Genomic DNA, 18,502 nt, shown 5'->3' on the forward strand with positions numbered 1-18,502 from the left:
TTGCGCAGGCGGATAAAGGTGAGTGGAAGCCCGCGGCCCCCGTCTCACCCACTAGTACCGTAATTTGACTGTAGGGATATACAAAGTGGAGGTACTATCGACTTAAACAGGCACTGGCGGTCATTACAGACGACATAAATTAGGTATATAGATTTTGTGACTTGGGGAAAAACGGAGTCAGTTAACGCCATCAGGCCACAGTAGAGCTAATCAGACCATCCGCGTATCCATAAGTCCAAGATTACAGCAACATGTGCAAAGAAGTATTCAAAATGTAAATGAGTAAATGAAGCCCGCCCTCTTTCGGAAAGCAAAAATATACCACATAATGAGTTTGCTCCCCCACATCAGAGAGACTGCCGTCGCTCGATGGAGCTAGCAAGGCTGGTCCCGTCATCACCATCAAGCAAGCCGACCTCCTCCGCGGCGCTGGGTTGCGTGAAGGTTCGCTCAAGCAGGGCTTCGTCTTTATGGAATCCTGGTCCGCTGACGATTGACCAGACGTCCTTCTTGGTGAGCAGGCCCTGTAAGACGCCTTTGTCGGCGAACAGAACATACCGGAGACCAAGTCTCTGAAACATTCGTAGGACAATGAGGAAGGTGGTGTTACTGTTGAGCGTGATCGGCGTCTGGTCCATCCAAGGCCGGAGATCAAGGGTTTCGCCTGGGTCTGCAAACGGTTGATGGGTAAAGAAGACCTGCGTTGTGCCGGATAACTCATGATCCGAAGGCGACGCCGAGTACTTCAAGCCATAAGACAGCTCGTTCCGAGAGATATAACCCAGTAGGACAGGATTCGCCATGTCCGTAACAACCGGGTATCCACGGTACGAGGTGGTCATAAGAAGATTGCGAAGAGTGTCAATCGTATGCCCAACGGCAGTGATGACTGTAAGGTCGTCAACGGTGGTCATAACTTTGTGAGCATACACATCGGGCGGAGCAGAGTCATCGCGATGGTCGAGGAACGGGTACTCCTTCAGTTGAATCCACGACTCGTAGATACCACGCTTTCCGAAAATATCCCCGCACCATTTGGACAGCATGACTGCAATCATGATGGGGATGACATAGGTTAGAGCACCAGTGAGCTCAAACATGATTACCACGATCGACACGGTCATTCGAGTGGCACCACCAAGGGCTGAAGCTGCTCCGATGATAGCGTATATCCCTGGGGTCACGCATGGTATATCCGGCTCACAACTACCGAACAAGAAGAATTTAGGAAAAGCCTGTTGCCACATCCGGAAAACGATGCCAAGAGCTCGTCCATAGAGAGCCCCAATGGCGATCGATGGGAGAATTATGCCTGCAGGAATGTCCAATCCGAAGGTTATCGATGCAAGGAAAAAGCCAAGGATAGCAGCCGAAAGCAAAAGAGCCACTGTACTGGCCGATACAGCACCAGTCTTACAGAAGCCGAACGGATCGTCTGTTGCGGTGCCACATTCGGCAAATAGCGAATGCACGAGCTCCGAATTTTGAGCCTTCATGAAGAGATTTGGGAAGTTGATGAGAGAGTTGAGAAGAGCCACGACTGACACCTCCAGGATCGGCCGGGGGATACTTCGTGAGCGCCGCCAGTCCGCAATTTTCATGTTCAGTCGGATGAAGAAAGCTCCGTAGAGACCTCCCACGATACCAAGTATAACAAAGGGAATTATCTCGAAGCGATGCCACCCACGGGTGTACTTGACCTGATAGAGAACAATGTTGCCCGTGCGAAACGGGTCGAGGGCATGCAGAGTCACGGAAGCTACCATGGCACATACGAAACTCTGCCACATGGTCTTATCTGGAAAGTAGTAGGATAGTTGCTATTGTTAAGGTCAACATTAGCCGGCACTTTCACCTCCATGCTATAAGCTCACCTCTAAGCTGAACAAAACACCTCCAATTGGTGCTCCAAAGGCGACAGAGATACCGGCCGCCGCCGCCGCAGAGAGAACCTCTCGTTTCCTCGCTGCATAATTAGCATATATATTTACCAAGGCCTCATGAAATACATACCCTCATTGTGGTTGAGACTATGAAATGGCTTCATCATCAAACTCGCACAACAACAGGCCACATGAACGAGAGGCCCCTCTTTGCCGAGCCACATACCAGATGCGACAGACAAGCACTGCAGAATATCAGCAAGGGCTCTAGGTTGGGACCTCGTTGTATACGTACCAGACCCAATGATTTGATTGCAAGTGTCCACGGCCCCATAAAGTGTCTGATAACAAAGCCACCGAGTACGGTCTTGATCTCGGGGATACCACTATGTTTCGCATAAATGGCATATGTCCTTACCAGAATACATGCGCAAACGGCGAAGAACACCTGTGCCTCGAATTAGCCTCTTATCGCAGTGTCCAAAAATACGGGTTAAGTACCGAGTAAAGAATATACAAGACATAGTCGACTGTATAACCTCCGTCACGTGAAGTCACCCCAAAGGCGGTCCTCCACGGTGTCCAATCTAAGCAGTTATTGATGTCTAGCAAGATTGCGATATTAGCCTCAGTGGTCCAGGATCTATCGATATCGACAAAGACCAACTCACCGTCATGTCCCCAGCAGCAGAAGCTCCGATTCAGATAGAATCTGCCTCCCCCTGCCCCATTCTTGCAGTAGCCGGTTTTAAGGTCTGCTAGCCAGTCACTTGAGACATCAATGCAGGCAGCAATGATACCAACCAGGATTCCTGTAGCAATCAACACAATCCAGACATTGCTCGCATCTAGTATCTTGCGCGTATATCCAACAAGTCCCTGCCCGTTGGCGTAGAGTAGTCGTTTCCTCTGACGCTCTTTTGTGTATTCAAAAATCCAATCAATCGCCGTGAGGTCATCATATCCTACTCGTCGCCCTGGCCCTTCCACATACCAATCGAGGAAGCCCGAGTCCTTATGATTCGCATTTCCATTGCTGCTAGGAAAGTCGCGCGGCGGAGGCGACCGACTGTGAGGGGGCTGCCTGTTGCGATTGGGAGAACCGAAGCCGGTATCTCTTGTTGATGTTGATTCGCCTGGGAAGAGGCGCGAGATACTGAACCTGGATCGCTGCTTCTGTTTGCGTTTGAATGATATTCTACGCGATGAGGATTAGCTCATGTGAACGAAGTACAGTCTCCCTGGTACCCACGGTTCATCTAGTCCCCCGCTTAGAGAAGCACGAGAGCTCTGTGGATAAGTGTGGCTATTCGGCGGTTCACTCCGGGAGCTTGGATCGTCGCTATACGATTGCGAAGGTGATGCTCGAGCCTCTGTACCTGGCTCAAGGTGTGGCAAAGACATTGCGAATCATAGAGTACACCAAAATGGGCGCGCTTTTAGTTCACATTGCAATAGGTCATGACGTTGGCACTTTCTCCTGCGATATCCGTGCTTTGATTAGTTCCCGATAAGTGGCTCTATTGTCGCACTTTTGGTCTCACCTCCGTGGCCGGTGAGAGGGCGGTGAGAGCCACCTGTGTGGGGCCAAGGCGGAACTCCAGCGGCAGAAAATGATCGCCGAGAAAAAAAAAGTGCTGCAATCAAACGAAGTCTGTATCCTCCCCTCCTCTATCTAAATCACATAACCAGAGTTCCTTTGGTGGTAGGGCTCAGCATGGATGCTAGACCTGCCTACGAGGGGACTCTCGACGAGTCCCGCTTATTTGCGAAGCTTCCGAATGAGATTGCGGAACTCATTCACACAGCTTCTGGGACTCAGTACCTGAATGCGCTTGCGGTTGGCGCATTGAGGTCCGGATGCACAGAAGGCTTCTTTTGCCTCTACGAACCGATCTTTGTCGATTTGGCAGCACGGTGGCTTTTATCAGACTCCCAACTGGATCAAGCGGATGTCCTTTCCGCATTTTCTCGAGTTTTACCATTTGCGCCAAATCTCCGACCATTTGCAAGCCAATATGCCATTGCTCGGGCTGGACCTTTATCGGCTTTGGCTGCGTGTGATGAGCTAACCCTTTCACAAATAAACGATGCCACCATTCGAAGTCTTTTGTTAGCGATCTTTAGGCTTCTTTCTTACGATGCGGAAGTCTTCTCGCAAGCCGTATCGCCGTCTCAGCTCCAATCGCTCTTCCGACACCGTGACCGATCCGTTAAATACCTTTCCATACGATGCTTTGCCCTTTACATGCGTGCAGCGGACGCTGCTTTGGAGGACTTAATTAGACGCCATTTTGCAGATGAGATTATTGAGGGCGAATGGGAGGGTACCACAATCGACTATCGGTGTCTTGGTTTGTGGGAAGAACGTCGATGGAACACTCTAGACAAGCAGGTCCAGCTTGCCAGGTCGAACAGGTCTACTTCCGATTCCCTTTCGCAGATTGAGAAGCTGCGAGAGTATTTCACCTCTAGAACCGCCGAAGTCTGCGGGGGTTTGATCCCGCGGCAGAACAATACCTCTCCTCAACCGTCCTCGATCGTGAAAACGCCGACCGCCGTGAGAAACCTGCGGAAAATTGCGACCGCACTGAGCTCTGCTAGTCCTATGTTGCTAGTAGGTCTGCCAAACTCGGGGAAGACAACGCTGATAAACGACGTCGCTGCGACAATGGGTCAGGCGGAGACGATGGTCACGCTACATTTGAATGAACAGACCGATGCAAAGAGTCTACTGGGAATGTATTCAACCTCACCAGCTACGGGCTCTTTCGCCTGGCAACCTGGCGTCCTGACGAAGGCGGCGAGGGAAGGCCGTTGGATTTTGATCGAAGATCTAGATCGTGCACCTTCCGAAGTCATCGGCCTTATTCTTCCCATAATCGAGCGAGGGGAGTTGACCATAGCCAGCAGGAAGGAACGCATAAAGTGCGCAGAAGGATTCAAGATCATTGCGACTATGAAGTCCTCATACAACATTGCAGGTGAAGAAATTGCTCCAAGTACCACTATTCTAGGAAGCAGGTTGTGGCAACGAGTGCAAATTGACTCCCTCACAATCGATGAGATTCGAGAGGTTATCACGCAGAAATACCCTCTCTTGGAATCTCGGGTCGCCACCGTCATGGATGTTTACCAGAGACTTTGCGCCTCGTTCCATGGAAGCTTGGCTATCAAAAGCTCTCAGGGACGAACTCCGGGTCTTCGTGATCTGATCAAGCTCTGTAGCCGAATGCATAGACGGCTTCAACGCTTGGGAGCAAAGACTGGTTACGAAGCAACACCGGAGGGTGCCGAGGACGAGATATTCCTTGATGTCGTGGATGTATTCCTGAAATACATCCCCGAGAAGACACTGGCAGATTCCCTCGCTTCAGTTGTTGCTGAGGCCCTGCAAATCTCTCCACAGCGCGCGCGCTTCTGTCTTCATGAGAGAACGCCCACATATTCAGACCAAGGCAACAATCTCACTCTTGGAAGAGAAACATGTCGCAAGATCAAGGTCCCGGCCGGATCTCTTACGAAAACTGCCGCTGCATCATCTCGCTTCGCTTCCACGAGAGCTGCTTTGGGATTGATGGAGCAAGTTGCTGCTGCTGTACAGATGGCTGAGCCTGTTCTTCTTGTCGGAGAGACGGGTATCGGTAAGACCACTGTCATTCAACAGCTTGCTACATTGATGCGACAAAAGCTCACAGTGGTCAATCTGTCTCAGCAGAGTGAAAGCACTGATCTGCTCGGCGGTTTCAAGCCAGTCAACATTCGCACAATGGCTGTACCGATGCATGATGAGTTTGCTTCCCTATTTGAATTGACATTCTCGGCAAAGAAGAATCAAAAGTTCCTTCATTCAGTCACCAAGAGTGTTACCGCAGGAAACTGGCCTCGTCTAGTAAACCTTTGGCATGAAGCTGTCCGGTTGGCTGATGGAGTTTTTAAGCCCGGCCAGGGCTCTCAAGGTGCCGAAGAACAACCGGCGAAGAAGAGAAAGTTAGACTCACCAAAGTATCAACTTTTGCGGCAAAGATGGGACAGATTCGCAGCACAGCTCAACGATTTCGAGTCGCAGGTATCTCAAGGAGACGCAAAGTTTGCATTTGCGTTTGTTCAAGGAAAAATCGTTCGAGCACTACGTAACGGCGAATGGGTTCTTCTTGACGAGGTTAATCTGGCATCACCAGACACTCTTGAGAACATTGCCAGTCTTTTGCACCATGGTAGCGAGGGCTCACCATCAGTCTTGCTCTCCGAAGCGGGTGACGTGGAACGCGTCTTTGGACATCCCGATTTCCGTATCTTTGGGGCAATGAATCCTGCAACTGATGCGGGCAAGAAGGACCTACCTCCTGGTCTGCGCTCGAGATTTACAGAATTCTATGTCCAATCACCGGACAGCGATTTGGATGACTTGCTCTCTTTAATCCAGAAGTACCTTGGTGATCTGGCGTTGACTGATGCCCGAGCAGTTCCGGACCTTGGACAACTCTACATGGAAGCTAAGAGACTGGGGAACGAGAACAAGCTCACCGATGGTGCTGGACAACGCCCGCACTTCAGTATCAGAACACTCGTTAGAGCGCTCGTATACGTCACCGATCATGCACATATCTATGGCTTGCGCCGAGCAATCTATGAGGGATTCTCGATGAGTTTTCTGACCGTTCTTAGCCAAGAGTCGGAGAGATTATTAGCACCTTTGCTCGAGAAGCACATCTTCAGCAACGTCAAGAATTCCAGAGCACTCCTGGGCCAGACACCCAAACCACCTAATGATGGAAATGACTACGTGCAATTCAAACATTATTGGATGCGTCGTGGTCACTTAACGCCCGAAGAACAACCTCACTACATCATCACACCTTTCATCGAGAAGAACTTGAAGAATTTAGTGAGAGCAAGCTCTACGCGCAGATTTCCCGTGTTACTGCAGGGTCCAACCTCTGCTGGTAAAACTAGTATGATTGAATTTCTTGCCAAGGTTTCAGGAAACCAGTTCGTGCGTATCAACAACCACGAACATACCGATCTTCAAGAGTACCTAGGAACTTATGTCTCCAGCGACGATGGTACACTTCGCTATCAGGAGGGTGTATTGGTAGAGGCTCTCAGAAACGGTTACTGGATTGTTCTTGATGAGTTGAACCTGGCGCCTTCCGACGTCCTGGAAGCATTGAACCGGTTGTTGGACGATAATCGTGAGCTCTTCATCCCAGAAACTCAAGAAGTGGTACGCCCGCATCCCAACTTCATGTTGTTTGCCACACAGAATCCCGCCGGTCTCTACGGTGGTCGCAAGGTGCTGTCCCGCGCTTTCCGGAATCGGTTCTTGGAGCTACATTTCGACGACATTCCAGAAAGCGAACTGGAATATATCTTGAAAGAGCGCTCACAAATTGCCCCGTCCTTCTGTACTCGGATAGTGTCGGTATACCGGAAACTCTCCTTGTTACGGCAAGCAAATCGACTATTTGAACAGAAGAACAGCTTTGCAACTCTTCGCGATCTATTCCGATGGGCGCTTCGCCGAGCTGACGATCGAGAGCAATTGGCGATTAATGGATTTATGCTGCTCGCAGAGCGAGTGCGCAATCCTCAGGAGAGGGCCGCAGTCAAGAGCGTGATCGAGGAGGTCATGAAGGTCCGCATCGATGAAGATGTCATTTATAGTGCCTCGGAGATGGACAAACGCGTCCCTAGTCTCGCACAGCTCGCACCAGGAATTGTGTGGACCAAGGCAATGCGAAGACTTTTCGTCCTTGTTTCGACCGCCCTCGAGAACAACGAACCTATTCTGCTTGTGGGTGAGACTGGATGTGGTAAAACTCAGCTATGCCAAGCAGTTGCAGAAATTTGCCGAAAGCAGCTCTATATCATTAATGCACATGTGAACCTGGAGACGGGTGACCTTATAGGTGCTCAGAGACCAGTTAGAAATAGGGCAGCCATCGAAAGTCAGCTACACAGTGACCTACATACTATATTCTCGCAGGATGCTGGTGCTCAATTGGCGTCCATCGACGACTTAAAACAAGCCTTCGGTGCGCTTAGCGCAGACCAGCTGCAAGCGCTGGATCCTGAGATGAGAGTGCGGGTTGAAAAGAATCTCGCTCGGTTGAATGCCTTGTTTGAATGGTCTGATGGAAGTCTGATCACGGCTATGAAAACGGGACAATTCTTCCTCCTCGATGAAATTTCCCTCGCCGACGACTCCGTCTTGGAGAGGTTGAACAGTGTTTTGGAGCCTCATCGCTCCATTCTTCTTGCGGAAAAAGGTCCTATTGACTCCATGGTAGTTGCCCATGAGGGTTTCCAGTTCCTGTCCACTATGAATCCTGGAGGTGACTACGGAAAGCGCGAGCTTTCTGCCGCTCTTCGCAACCGTATGACTGAAATCTGGGCTCCTCAGCTTTCCGAAGACGAGGATATCCTACCTATCCTCCGGATGAAGCTTGAGTTGGAAACGGAGCACGTTCCTAGAGCAATGCTGCAGTTTGCCAAGTGGTTCAAGACGACATTCCAGAACTCCACGACTTCGTCGCTTTCCATTCGTGATCTCCTCGGTTGGGTCGAATTCGTCAACAGGTGTCAGAGTTCGGATCCCATATTCGCAATAGTGCAGGGTGCTGCAATGGTGTTCATCGATACCTTGGGCGCTAACCCTGCAGCAATCCTCGCAACGGCACTGCATAATCTCGAAGGCAACCGGCAGTTGTGTCTGGACAAACTGCAAGAGCTTTTCGACGTTGATGCTTTCAGCATCTACTCGCAGGAGTCGACTATTGACACGGAAGGCACCTTCCTACGTGTTGGACCTTTCAACCTCCTTATGAATGAACAAGGAAGACCTGACCCTGAATTCATCATGGATGCGCCTACTACTATTGGCAACTCAGTGAGAATTGCTCGAGGATTGCAACTCGCCAAGCCCATCCTTCTGGAGGGCAGCCCAGGTGTTGGGAAGACAACCTTGGTGACTGCGCTCGCTAAGGCTCTCGGAAAGCCACTCACTCGGATTAATCTCTCCGAACAAACGGATTTGACGGATCTTTTTGGTTCTGATGTTCCAGTGGAAGGAGGCGACGTTGGTCAGTTTGCTTGGCGTGACGCACCGTTCCTGCAAGCAATGCAACGTGGTGACTGGGTTCTTCTCGATGAGATGAACTTGGCATCTCAATCTGTTCTTGAGGGATTGAACGCCTGCTTGGATCACCGTCAGATGGTCTATGTTGCTGAACTTGATCAAACCTTCAAAAGACACCCCAACTTTGTCCTCTTCGCTGCACAGAACCCCCATCATCAGGGTGGTGGTCGAAAGGGTCTTCCCGCTTCTTTTGTCAACCGGTTTACTGTGGTGTATGCCGATAGCTTCACTGATACTGACTTAAGGCGAATCTGCGCCAAGCTCTTCCCTGGAAGTCCTGTCAGCCAGACCGACAAGCTCGTTGAGTTTGTCTCTCTGCTAAACAAGGCTATCCAAGAGCGAAGACTGGGCGCTTTGGGCGGTCCTTGGGAGGTTAACCTGCGAGACATCCAGAGGTGGCTTCAATTAGCCGATCGAGGAAACCTGCAGGTTCCTGCCGTCCATTTCTTGGATGTTATCATTTCTCAGCGATTCAGAAGTGAGGAAGACCGTAGCGTGGTGTCACAGCTGTTTAAACAGGTGTTTGGAGAGGCTTTGACGGCCCCGAAAAGCTACTACCATAACCTTACACCAGGCTACATGCAGGTTGGGCTTGGCTTCATGCAGCGAGACTCTCTCTTGCAACAAACTTCGGATCCACAAATGCAGATTCTTCCGGGAGACTTGTCGATTCTGGAATCGCTGATGTTGTGTGTCGAACAATCCTGGCCGAGCATTTTGGTGGGATCGTCTGGCTGCGGCAAGACAACCCTTATCAGAAAGCTCGCGGCGCTGAACGGTGCTAGTTTGGTCGAATTGGCGCTGAGCGCTGATACAGACACTATGGACCTCGTCGGTGGATTTGAGCAGATAGATTATAAGAGGGAAGTATCGTCTTTACTGCAGGAAGTTTCGCGGTATCTCCAGCGCGAACTTATTTCTGCTTATGCCTCGAGCGACAATGCCAACATGTCATTGACCCCATTGCAGCTCTATGAGAGTCTACAGAGCCCGGAGGCCTCGCTAGGGAGTGTGGTCGTTTCACTTGTGAAGCTATATGAGTCTTTCCCTCAATCAGCTCTCGAGGATTATGTCACTCGGGCTCAGCGCTTGTTGAGCATCTCTGAAAAGGTTGACAAAATGAAAGTCGGATTCGAGTGGACAGAGGGTGTCTTGACACAAGCAGTTCAGAACGGACAATGGGTTGTCCTTGACAACGCCAACCTCTGCAATCCATCAGTCCTTGACAGACTGAATTCGTTGACAGAACCCAACGGAACCCTCATTCTCAACGAACAACGTACAGAAGATGGAAGCGCTCGCATTATACGGCCGCACCCCAACTTTAGGCTCTTCTTGACCATGGACGCCCGCCATGGAGAGCTCTCTCGGGCGATGCGGAATCGTTGTGTTGAGATCTCATTCTTGCCTCAGGAAGATCTAAGCTTCAGTGTCTCATCTGTGCCTGCTTACACCTGCCAGTCCTCATTGTACCGTTTGCGGTCCCTGTGGAACCTTGACCTTGTCATGGCTCCTCAAGGTGATGAATCTGTTCCTCTGCTGCATGAAGCATGCTTGGATCATCTCTCGATTGCCGATTTATCATACCTCCAGCGCGTACAGGGGCTACTCCCCTTATATTCCTCGATCAATGCGGACGATCCACTTCTGGCAGCTCTGCAGAGATACTTCTCCGTCGTACACGACAATTCGTCATGCAAACCCTTCGACTGCATTAAAGCGGAATTTACAATTGGGTTTGCCTCGATTGCTGCGCAGGGCATCTACCAACCGCTCCATCCCCTCGTGAACGAGCCTCTTGCATCAATCATGCACCAAAATGTCCCTCTCGCCTGGCTCGTGGTCCTGGCACATCTACAAGAGTCCAAGCTTGACTTGCAGTGCCTGAGGCAAGGCTTGTTGCGAGCAAATGAATCGGGAAAGCTCCTCAAGCCCAGTCAGATGACTCGCTTGGAGCGGTCTCTTGCCTCTGGACGCATTCCTTCCTTGATGAAAGATGCAACTCAGCCAGTTGGCTCTTTCTTATCCGACTGCGGCCAAGCAGTTTACGATTTTATCCAGAGCCTAGACCACAATGTCTTGCAGGTCTCCGATATGGTTCCCGCACTTCGTGCGATTATCAACTTCTGCTCTGACGTTTACCAATTAACAATGGCAATTGAGATCGACCAGGGCGAGTTCCAGATCTACCTCCAGCTTGGAAGAGAGTTGTCTGCCTCATTGCTTGATGCAGGGGCCCCATTAAGACCGCTGGGCCTGGCATTTTCTCAAGCTCTTAGCCGTTTCCATGAGAACTGGGCGCTGACCACGGGGTTAAGCATGCAGAGGCTTTGGGAGTCGTGGAGACCAGCCACCTCTGCGACTCAGGACCAATTGAAGACTCTCTTGGAGCTAGAGAAAGTTGCCCTTGAATTTACCCAAGTTGCTACCAAGACACATCTGGACTTGTCTCAGTTGAGTCAGGTGCGCAAATCGTTGATTGCTGGTCAAGAAGCCATTCTGTCAAGCGGTATCGAGGGATACCCAATTCAGGTAAGCAATTTAGTACAGATTTCAGCAGCCTTTCATTGCTAATGGATTTTAGGATCTACGACAAACCGTTATCGATCTCGCAGCCTCTGTGCCAGATGCTGATGCACTGCAAAAGCCTTACTTTTCTACTGAATTCGAGGTGTTGTGTCAATACCATGATCTTTCTTCACTCCGTAATGGCCAGACCATTGATGATCAAGTTGTGCAATCAATTTTGCCGCTACTCGCTGGACGTCCTGCCAGACCCCTTGATAACTCGAGTTTGAAGACTCAAATTCCTGCCATCTTGAACAAGCTCTCTTTGTTCTCAGGAAGTGAACCTTCGTCGGCTTTCGGCTCAGCTGCCAGTGGAACCTTGGCTCTGTCGCTCTTGGAAAGATTGACTTTCGTTGGTACCACAAGCCTAGGTCAGATGAATGCTTTGGAGATGGAGAAGAAGACACTATCGAGGGCTTTGGCTCTAACAAGTGGCGAGCTTGCCATGGATCAAGTCATGTTCCTTCGACAGGCAATGGCAAGATTGACCGCTGAGCTTGTCCTGCTTCACAAGGACTTCTTCGAACCGCAATCTCTGGAGCAGGTTGTTTCCCTCCTCCATGGGGTTCAGTCCGAGGGATCACACAAGAGCTCTTCTCTGCCGCGAATCCAAATTGCCTCCACCTTGCCAGAAGATCACTACTTTAGAGGCTTTGCTCAAGGACAGCTTCCACGGGTACTCTCCTCCTTGATGACTGAGCAGGTGGATAGCACGGGTGCTGGAATCGTTCAACTGGCTGTCATCTTCCTACAGCTTTTTGTTCCAGATAAGCCATTCGATCCCTCGCTCGGCTTGGTTGTACAAAGAAAGAGGCATTCCCAGCGCTCAATGGAGCTCACGGCAAGAAGCAAGGCTATCTCGTCATTCGAGGCTGGCTTCTCAGGACAATCGTCGAACTTGCGGCAGGAAATCATACAGGAGGAATTGCGCAATCTTGGTTCCGCACCTCCTCCTCCTTCTGTCACCAGACCTCAAAATTCCGAGCTTAATATCCTCCATGGTGAATTCTCAAGTCTTGTGAGATCAGTCCTCGAGCGACACCCGGAAAACCTCAGTTTCGCGGGAGACGAGAGCGACGCGGAGTCTCAGCGGATGGTTGAGCTTATCCGTGAAAATATTCGCCAGCTCAGTAGACGCCTCACTACGAACTACCGCTCCTACGATGATATCACAATTCTGGTGGTCCGGTTCTTGCAGCTTCTCGACTTGGGTCTTTTCCTTTCTTCAAGCAGGTCCCGTCAAACAAGTGACGTGCAAATCATCAAGGTCATCAGGGAGACCACTCCATTCCTGGGCGGCGTCGTCCACCCGATCTCCGGAAGCAGCCAGCAAGAATCTCACTTCGAATCTAGCTTGAACACTGATCTGTGGTTCCATGAATTGTCGGCGCTCAGAGTGGCTGAGAACGCGGACAAGGGACTGGTCTCTACCCGGAACGGTCGCGACACTCTTCGTCGTCTGTTCGAACAGTTCCATGCACTGTGGAAAGTCAAGCTGCGAGAGGACCAAGAGGAAGAAGCTCGGAAGAACGAACTGTACCATTACAAGGGGTCTTGGGAGGATGCCGAGGAAGTCGACGAGAACGAGCTACGTCAACTCTTCCCAACGTATGATGAGAACGCAGAGGAAGAAGGCAAGGTATCTAGCCGCGTCGATCCCAAAGCAATCTCCGTCCGACTTGCCTCTCTGCACGCTCAGCTCTTCAATTCCGAGAACCAAGCAGAAGTATTATCAGCATACGTCAAGCAATCGTCCCTGTTGTTGGGAACCCTGTGGTCCGATAATAGCTCGTCGGTCATGGAGGGACAGCCCAAAGAGCAACTTTCTGGTATTCTTCTTCTCCTTGAGGATGCTCTGAAATCAGGCGAAGTAGCGTCTGGCAGGAATTATAACTTCTATGTGGATTCAAACTTGGTCGAGGCTAAGAAGCTTGTTGACCTGACCTTGTCGACCAAGGCCAGGTTCAGCCAAATCCAGAAATCCTGGCCAGACCACGCAGTCCTTGCAGATGTCATTCAATGCTGCAGAGAGATCCTCCAGTTCAAGCACACCGAGCCTGTCGCCAAATTTCTTACCAAGGTAGAGAAGCTTCATGGCCTTGTCTACGAATGGCAATTAGTTGCAAGCAGGGAATACTCCGCAGCTTCTCTGTATGATGAGATAACCGGTACCATCATTGGCTGGCGGCGCCTCGAATTGACTACCTGGGCGAAGCTCTTGGATCTGGAGAACGACAAATGTACCCAGGATGTTAGCTCGTGGTGGTTCATCACTTACGAGGCTCTGATTCGGGCTCCCATCCAGATCGCTGAATCTGGTGATATGGAATTGAAGGACCACATCCAAGAAGTCACTGCCACTCTGGAACAGTTCTTCCGCTCCACTACTGTTGGCCAGTACAGCGAGCGTCTCCGATTGATCAAGAACTTCCAGTCTTTGCTGTCGCTCTATGTGGAAGATCTTCCGTCGCTCAGTCAACTGACGTCTGCTCTGGAAAACTTCCTACAGCGCTACAGACAGTTTGAGCCTCCCGTGCTTAAGCTGTTGGCAGAGAAGAGACAGGCACTCGAGAAGAACATCAAGGAACAGATTCAGCTGGCCAGCTGGAAAGATACCAACATTGTCGCGCTCCGAGAAAGTGCCAAGCGGTCACACGTCAAGCTCTTCAAGTTGGTCCGAAAGTATAGAGAGGCTTTGGCCCAGCCGGCCCAACCCATCTTGGAGCAAGATATGCCGGAGGATAGTGAGGATACAGCTGCTCCTCAACATGGTCTGGTGCTTCCTTCGTTCGTCTTTCCCGAAGCCTTAGCGATGTGTCAAACCGAGGAGAAGGCCTGGATTGATAGACCACCTCGTTTCAAGAACCCCGACAACACTGCTAGCAGCATGATGCAGGTGTATGGCTCGATCTCTAAGGAGTTTGATGTCGCCGAAGATCTCGACATTTTCGTCAAATATGTCGTCGAAAGCATTAAGGAGTTCAAATCGCAGACCCCGAAGACCTTGACGGAAGAAAACAAAGATGATGTCCAGCACCTCAAGGTTCAGAAGCGTCGTTTCTATGCTGACACACTGCACCGGATCTATGAAATGGGTGTGAAGCGCAACGTTAACACCAGTCTGATCGAAGCCCAGGCATCTGTTCCTCAAGTCCTTGCCACTATCCCGGCATTCGAGGCTGGAATCGCCGACGCACAGTTGCTCAGAAAGGCAGACTCGTACTTCCACAGGTTCCTGGATTTGCTGCCTCGTGTCCGTTTAGCGGCGCGCGACTACTCAGAGGATCTCAGTAATGTCGAGATTTCTAGGAGCTCCGGATCTGTTGAGCACCTCTTGCACCTCGTCCGGAAGCAAAGAACTTCGATCTCCCCGGCACTGTCTGACTTGAAGTCGCTTGATTCACTGCTTGCTAAGGTCGCCAACCTTTGGACTGCTGACCCATTCTCTATCTTCAAGGCTCATTCTGGTTTCTCAAACGGAAGAGATGACATCACAAGGGCTGTAGCATGGTTAGCTCCTATCATCGGCTTGGCCATCACCGTCGTGGGACTTCACGCCAAGTTCTCAGGCGTTAACTCCACAAGCGTGATCGAGAGCCTGCAGGCTTGGAAGGACACATTTGACCGCCTGAAAAACACCCTCAGCCACCTTCCCGAGTTGCCGGATGGAATTTCTTCCCGTGTGCACAAGACCACCGTTGAAGAGGCTCACACGGCCTTCGCAAGACTGAACTTTGACCTCGCCACGTGGACCGAGGAGCGCCCAGACCTGTCCTTTGTTCTTGGCCAGATCATCCCGTGGTCCAAGGTCAACGCCGTCGCGTACGAGTCCGACAGCCAGGACCTTGCCTTGTCCATTGAGGAATACGATGCAAGCCTTATCACCGCCGCTGACAAGATCCTCGTCAGCATCCAGAAACTGAACGAAGCTCCGTCGCAGATCACCGCCCCTGGCGCGTTGTCCCGCAGCGATGATTTCTTCGTCCGAGCCCTCAGGGTGCTGCGCATCGCCGACATCTCGACTTCCCTCGAGTCTGTCCTTGACAGACTGCAGCATCTTCAGACTCGCTCGCCTTCCAGTCTTCCGTTCGCCATTGCCTTGACAGCGACCTTGTTGCCGATCATGAACAAGTTCGCACTTATCTGCAGAGACGTGGTTGACCGCTACCTGACGGTACACAGAGAGACGTGTAAGATGTCCTACATTCTCGCCAAGACGTTCACGCAGATTGCATCGGAAGGTTTCTGTAGCCCGTCCGAGCCGTCCACGGAGGAAAGCAAGTCCGGCCAGCTGGAAAGCGGCACCGGTCTCGGCGAGGGGGAGGGAGCCGAAGACATCAGCAAGGATGTAGGCGACGACGAGGACTTGACGGAACTCGCCCAAGAAGACAAGCTGAAGACCGAGGACGACATTGAGAACTCCGAAGACGCGGTCAACATGGATCAGGAGGAGATGCAAGGCGAGGAGGGCGAGAGGAAGGAAGGAGACGAAGAAGACGACAATGAAAGCGGGTCCGACGAAGAGGATGATATTGACGAAGAGGTGGGCGATGTTGATGATCTTGATGCGTCGGCTGTTGATGAGAAGATGTGGGACGGCGAGCACGACGATAAGCAAAAGGAGACTGAGACTCAGGAGGGCAAAGGTGCGGCCGAGAACGACGAGCAGACGGCCGCGCCTGACCAACAACCGGGTCCGGAAGGTGAAAAGGGCGAGAACAAGGAGGGTGAAGAGGAGGAAGAGGAAGAAGATGACGAAGAGGGTGAAGAGGCCCCAGATGAGGAGGGTGAGGCTGTGGGCCGCGAGGATATGGATGTCACCGATCCACATGCAAAGGAAGAAGAGGCGCTTGATCTTCCTGAGGAGATGCAGCTGGATGGCGAGGAGAAAGGAAACGAAGAGCCCGAGGAAGACGACGGCCTCGATGATGATCTGATGGACAAAGACCTCCCTGTGGAAGAAGAGCAGCAAATGGAGGGAGATGGTGGTGTCGAAGACGAGACCATGGAACAGGACGGTGAGGAGCAGGAGATTGATCAGACTGAGGAGGCTGGTCCGGATGAAGAGCTAGGCGACGCGGACCAGGCCGAGGGTAACGAAGAGGAGAATGAGGCCGGTGAGGAGGCAGAGGAAGAAGAAAAGCAAGAAGATGACTTCCTTGCCCAGCGCGATGAGAACGAGGCAGCCGGCGAGGAGGTCGCCCCTAGCGAAGCTGTCAATGGTGGACTTGGCGCCGAACAAGACCAGAACCAGGAGAAAGGCTCGTCCGGTAACGCACAACAGGAAAGCGGCTCAACCGACCCCTCCGACGAGAAGGAGCAGAAGACTGGTGCTGCGCAAGAAGGAGATGATAATCAAAGACATAACGATGAAGGTGGCGCAAACGATTCTAATCCCGAGGATCCCCAACTCCAGGCGTTCAAGAAACTGGGCGATGTGCTCGAGCAATGGCATCGTCGCCAGAAAGAGATCATGGATGCTTCCAAACAAGAAGACGACGAGGCCGAGTCTCGACTGCCCGAGGATACCGATATGGCGGATGCCGACTTCGAACATCTCGCCGATCAAGACGATGTTGCCGACACCCAGGCCCTTGGTCAAGCCAACGAAGAACAAGCCAAGGGCCTCGACCAGAACAAGGGCGTTGAGTCAGATGTCAAGCCTGATGAGAACAACGAACTCCTTCCAGATGTCACCGACGACAATATCCAGGATCTCCCTGAGAACCGTCTGGAGGACGAGATGCAACTCGACCAGGGAGGTGTCCCCAATGAGTCACAGGCGGCCGGTGCCTTCATTCCTGGAAGCCTTCAGAACCAGGAGCAGGCAGATGCCACTGCAGGCCAGGAGGCAGCCGACGAGGAACTCGATGAGGTCGACGCGCACCTGGCTGCAATCCACCTATCCTCCACCCTGCCCCCGCTCACGCCACGGGACGAAGCTCAGCGACTCTGGTCATACTACGAGTCCGCGACGACCGATCTCTCCCTGTCGCTGACGGAACAGCTCCGCCTCATCCTGGCGCCCACGCTCGCGACCAAGCTCCGCGGCGACTTCCGTACGGGCAAGCGGCTCAACATCAAGCGGATCATCCCGTACATCGCCTCACAGTACAAGCGGGACAAGATCTGGATGCGGCGGTCGATCCCGTCGAAGCGCAACTATCAGATCATGCTGGCGGTCGACGACAGTAAATCCATGCTGGAGAGCGGCAGCGGGCAGCTGGCATTCGAGACGCTGGCGCTCGTGGCCAAAAGTCTGAGCATGCTCGAGGCGGGCGACCTGTGCGTGCTTGGCTTCGGCAGCGAGGACCACGTGCGGGTGGCGCACGAGTTCGGCAAGCCGTTCTCCTCTGAGGCCGGCACGCAGGTCTTCCAGCACTTCAGCTACCAGCAGACGGGCACCAACGTGCGCAAGCTGATCGCCGACTCTATCGCCTTGTTCCGCGAGGCCCGCTGGAAGCAGTCGCCCGGCGGCGGCAACGCTGACCTTTGGCAGCTCGAACTGATTATCTCCGACGGCATCTGCGAGGACCACGACACCATCCGGCGCCTGGTGCGCCAGGCCCAGGAGGAGCGCATCATGATCGTCTTCATCATTGTCGACGCCGTTAAGGGCAGTTCCATCCTCGACCTCAGCCAGGCCAGCTTCGAGCCCGACCTCGAGAGCGGCAGCGGCGAGATGAAGCTGAAGATGAAGAGATACCTGGAGGGATTCCCGTTCCCGTACTATCTGGTGGTGCGCGATGTGCGCGAGCTCCCTGCCGTTCTGGCGACGGCGTTGAAGCAGTGGTTTGCTGAGGTGGTGGATGTTTCTTCTTAAGGTGTTGGGTTCAATTAAAGGGTTGCATAAAAGTTTTGGGTTACTAGGATTGTCTGTATATACGTTGCACATATTTCAAGAATAGAT

General features: G+C 52.0%; 2 protein-coding genes across 2 annotated transcripts; one reads left to right on the plus strand and one right to left on the minus strand.

The window, feature by feature from the left end:
• Positions 1–165: 165 nt before the first annotated feature.
• Positions 166–3,372, minus strand: BO97DRAFT_439556 (chloride channel protein). Its single transcript, XM_025697993.1, has 7 exons — positions 3,136–3,372; positions 2,555–3,081; positions 2,385–2,488; positions 2,179–2,331; positions 2,014–2,128; positions 1,875–1,966; positions 166–1,820 (listed from the first exon to the last, which is right to left on the minus strand). The coding sequence occupies exons 1-7, from the start codon at positions 3,285–3,287 to the stop codon at positions 348–350; spliced, it is 2,616 nt and encodes an 871-aa protein (XP_025556880.1). The 5' UTR covers positions 3,288–3,372; the 3' UTR covers positions 166–347.
• A 228-nt stretch (positions 3,373–3,600) lies between these two features.
• BO97DRAFT_381352 (AAA family ATPase midasin) lies at positions 3,601–18,415 on the plus strand (the record flags this gene model as incomplete). The annotated part of the gene is made up of 3 exons (XM_025693242.1): positions 3,601–5,385; positions 5,467–11,556; positions 11,609–18,415. The coding sequence occupies 3 exons, from the start codon at positions 3,601–3,603 to the stop codon at positions 18,413–18,415; spliced, it is 14,682 nt and encodes a 4,893-aa protein (XP_025556881.1).
• Between the last annotated feature and the right edge of the window lie 87 nt (positions 18,416–18,502).

This window comes from Aspergillus homomorphus, assembly GCF_003184865.1.
Source record: "Aspergillus homomorphus CBS 101889 unplaced genomic scaffold BO97scaffold_1, whole genome shotgun sequence".
Lineage (NCBI taxonomy): Eukaryota > Fungi > Ascomycota > Eurotiomycetes > Eurotiales > Aspergillaceae > Aspergillus > Aspergillus homomorphus.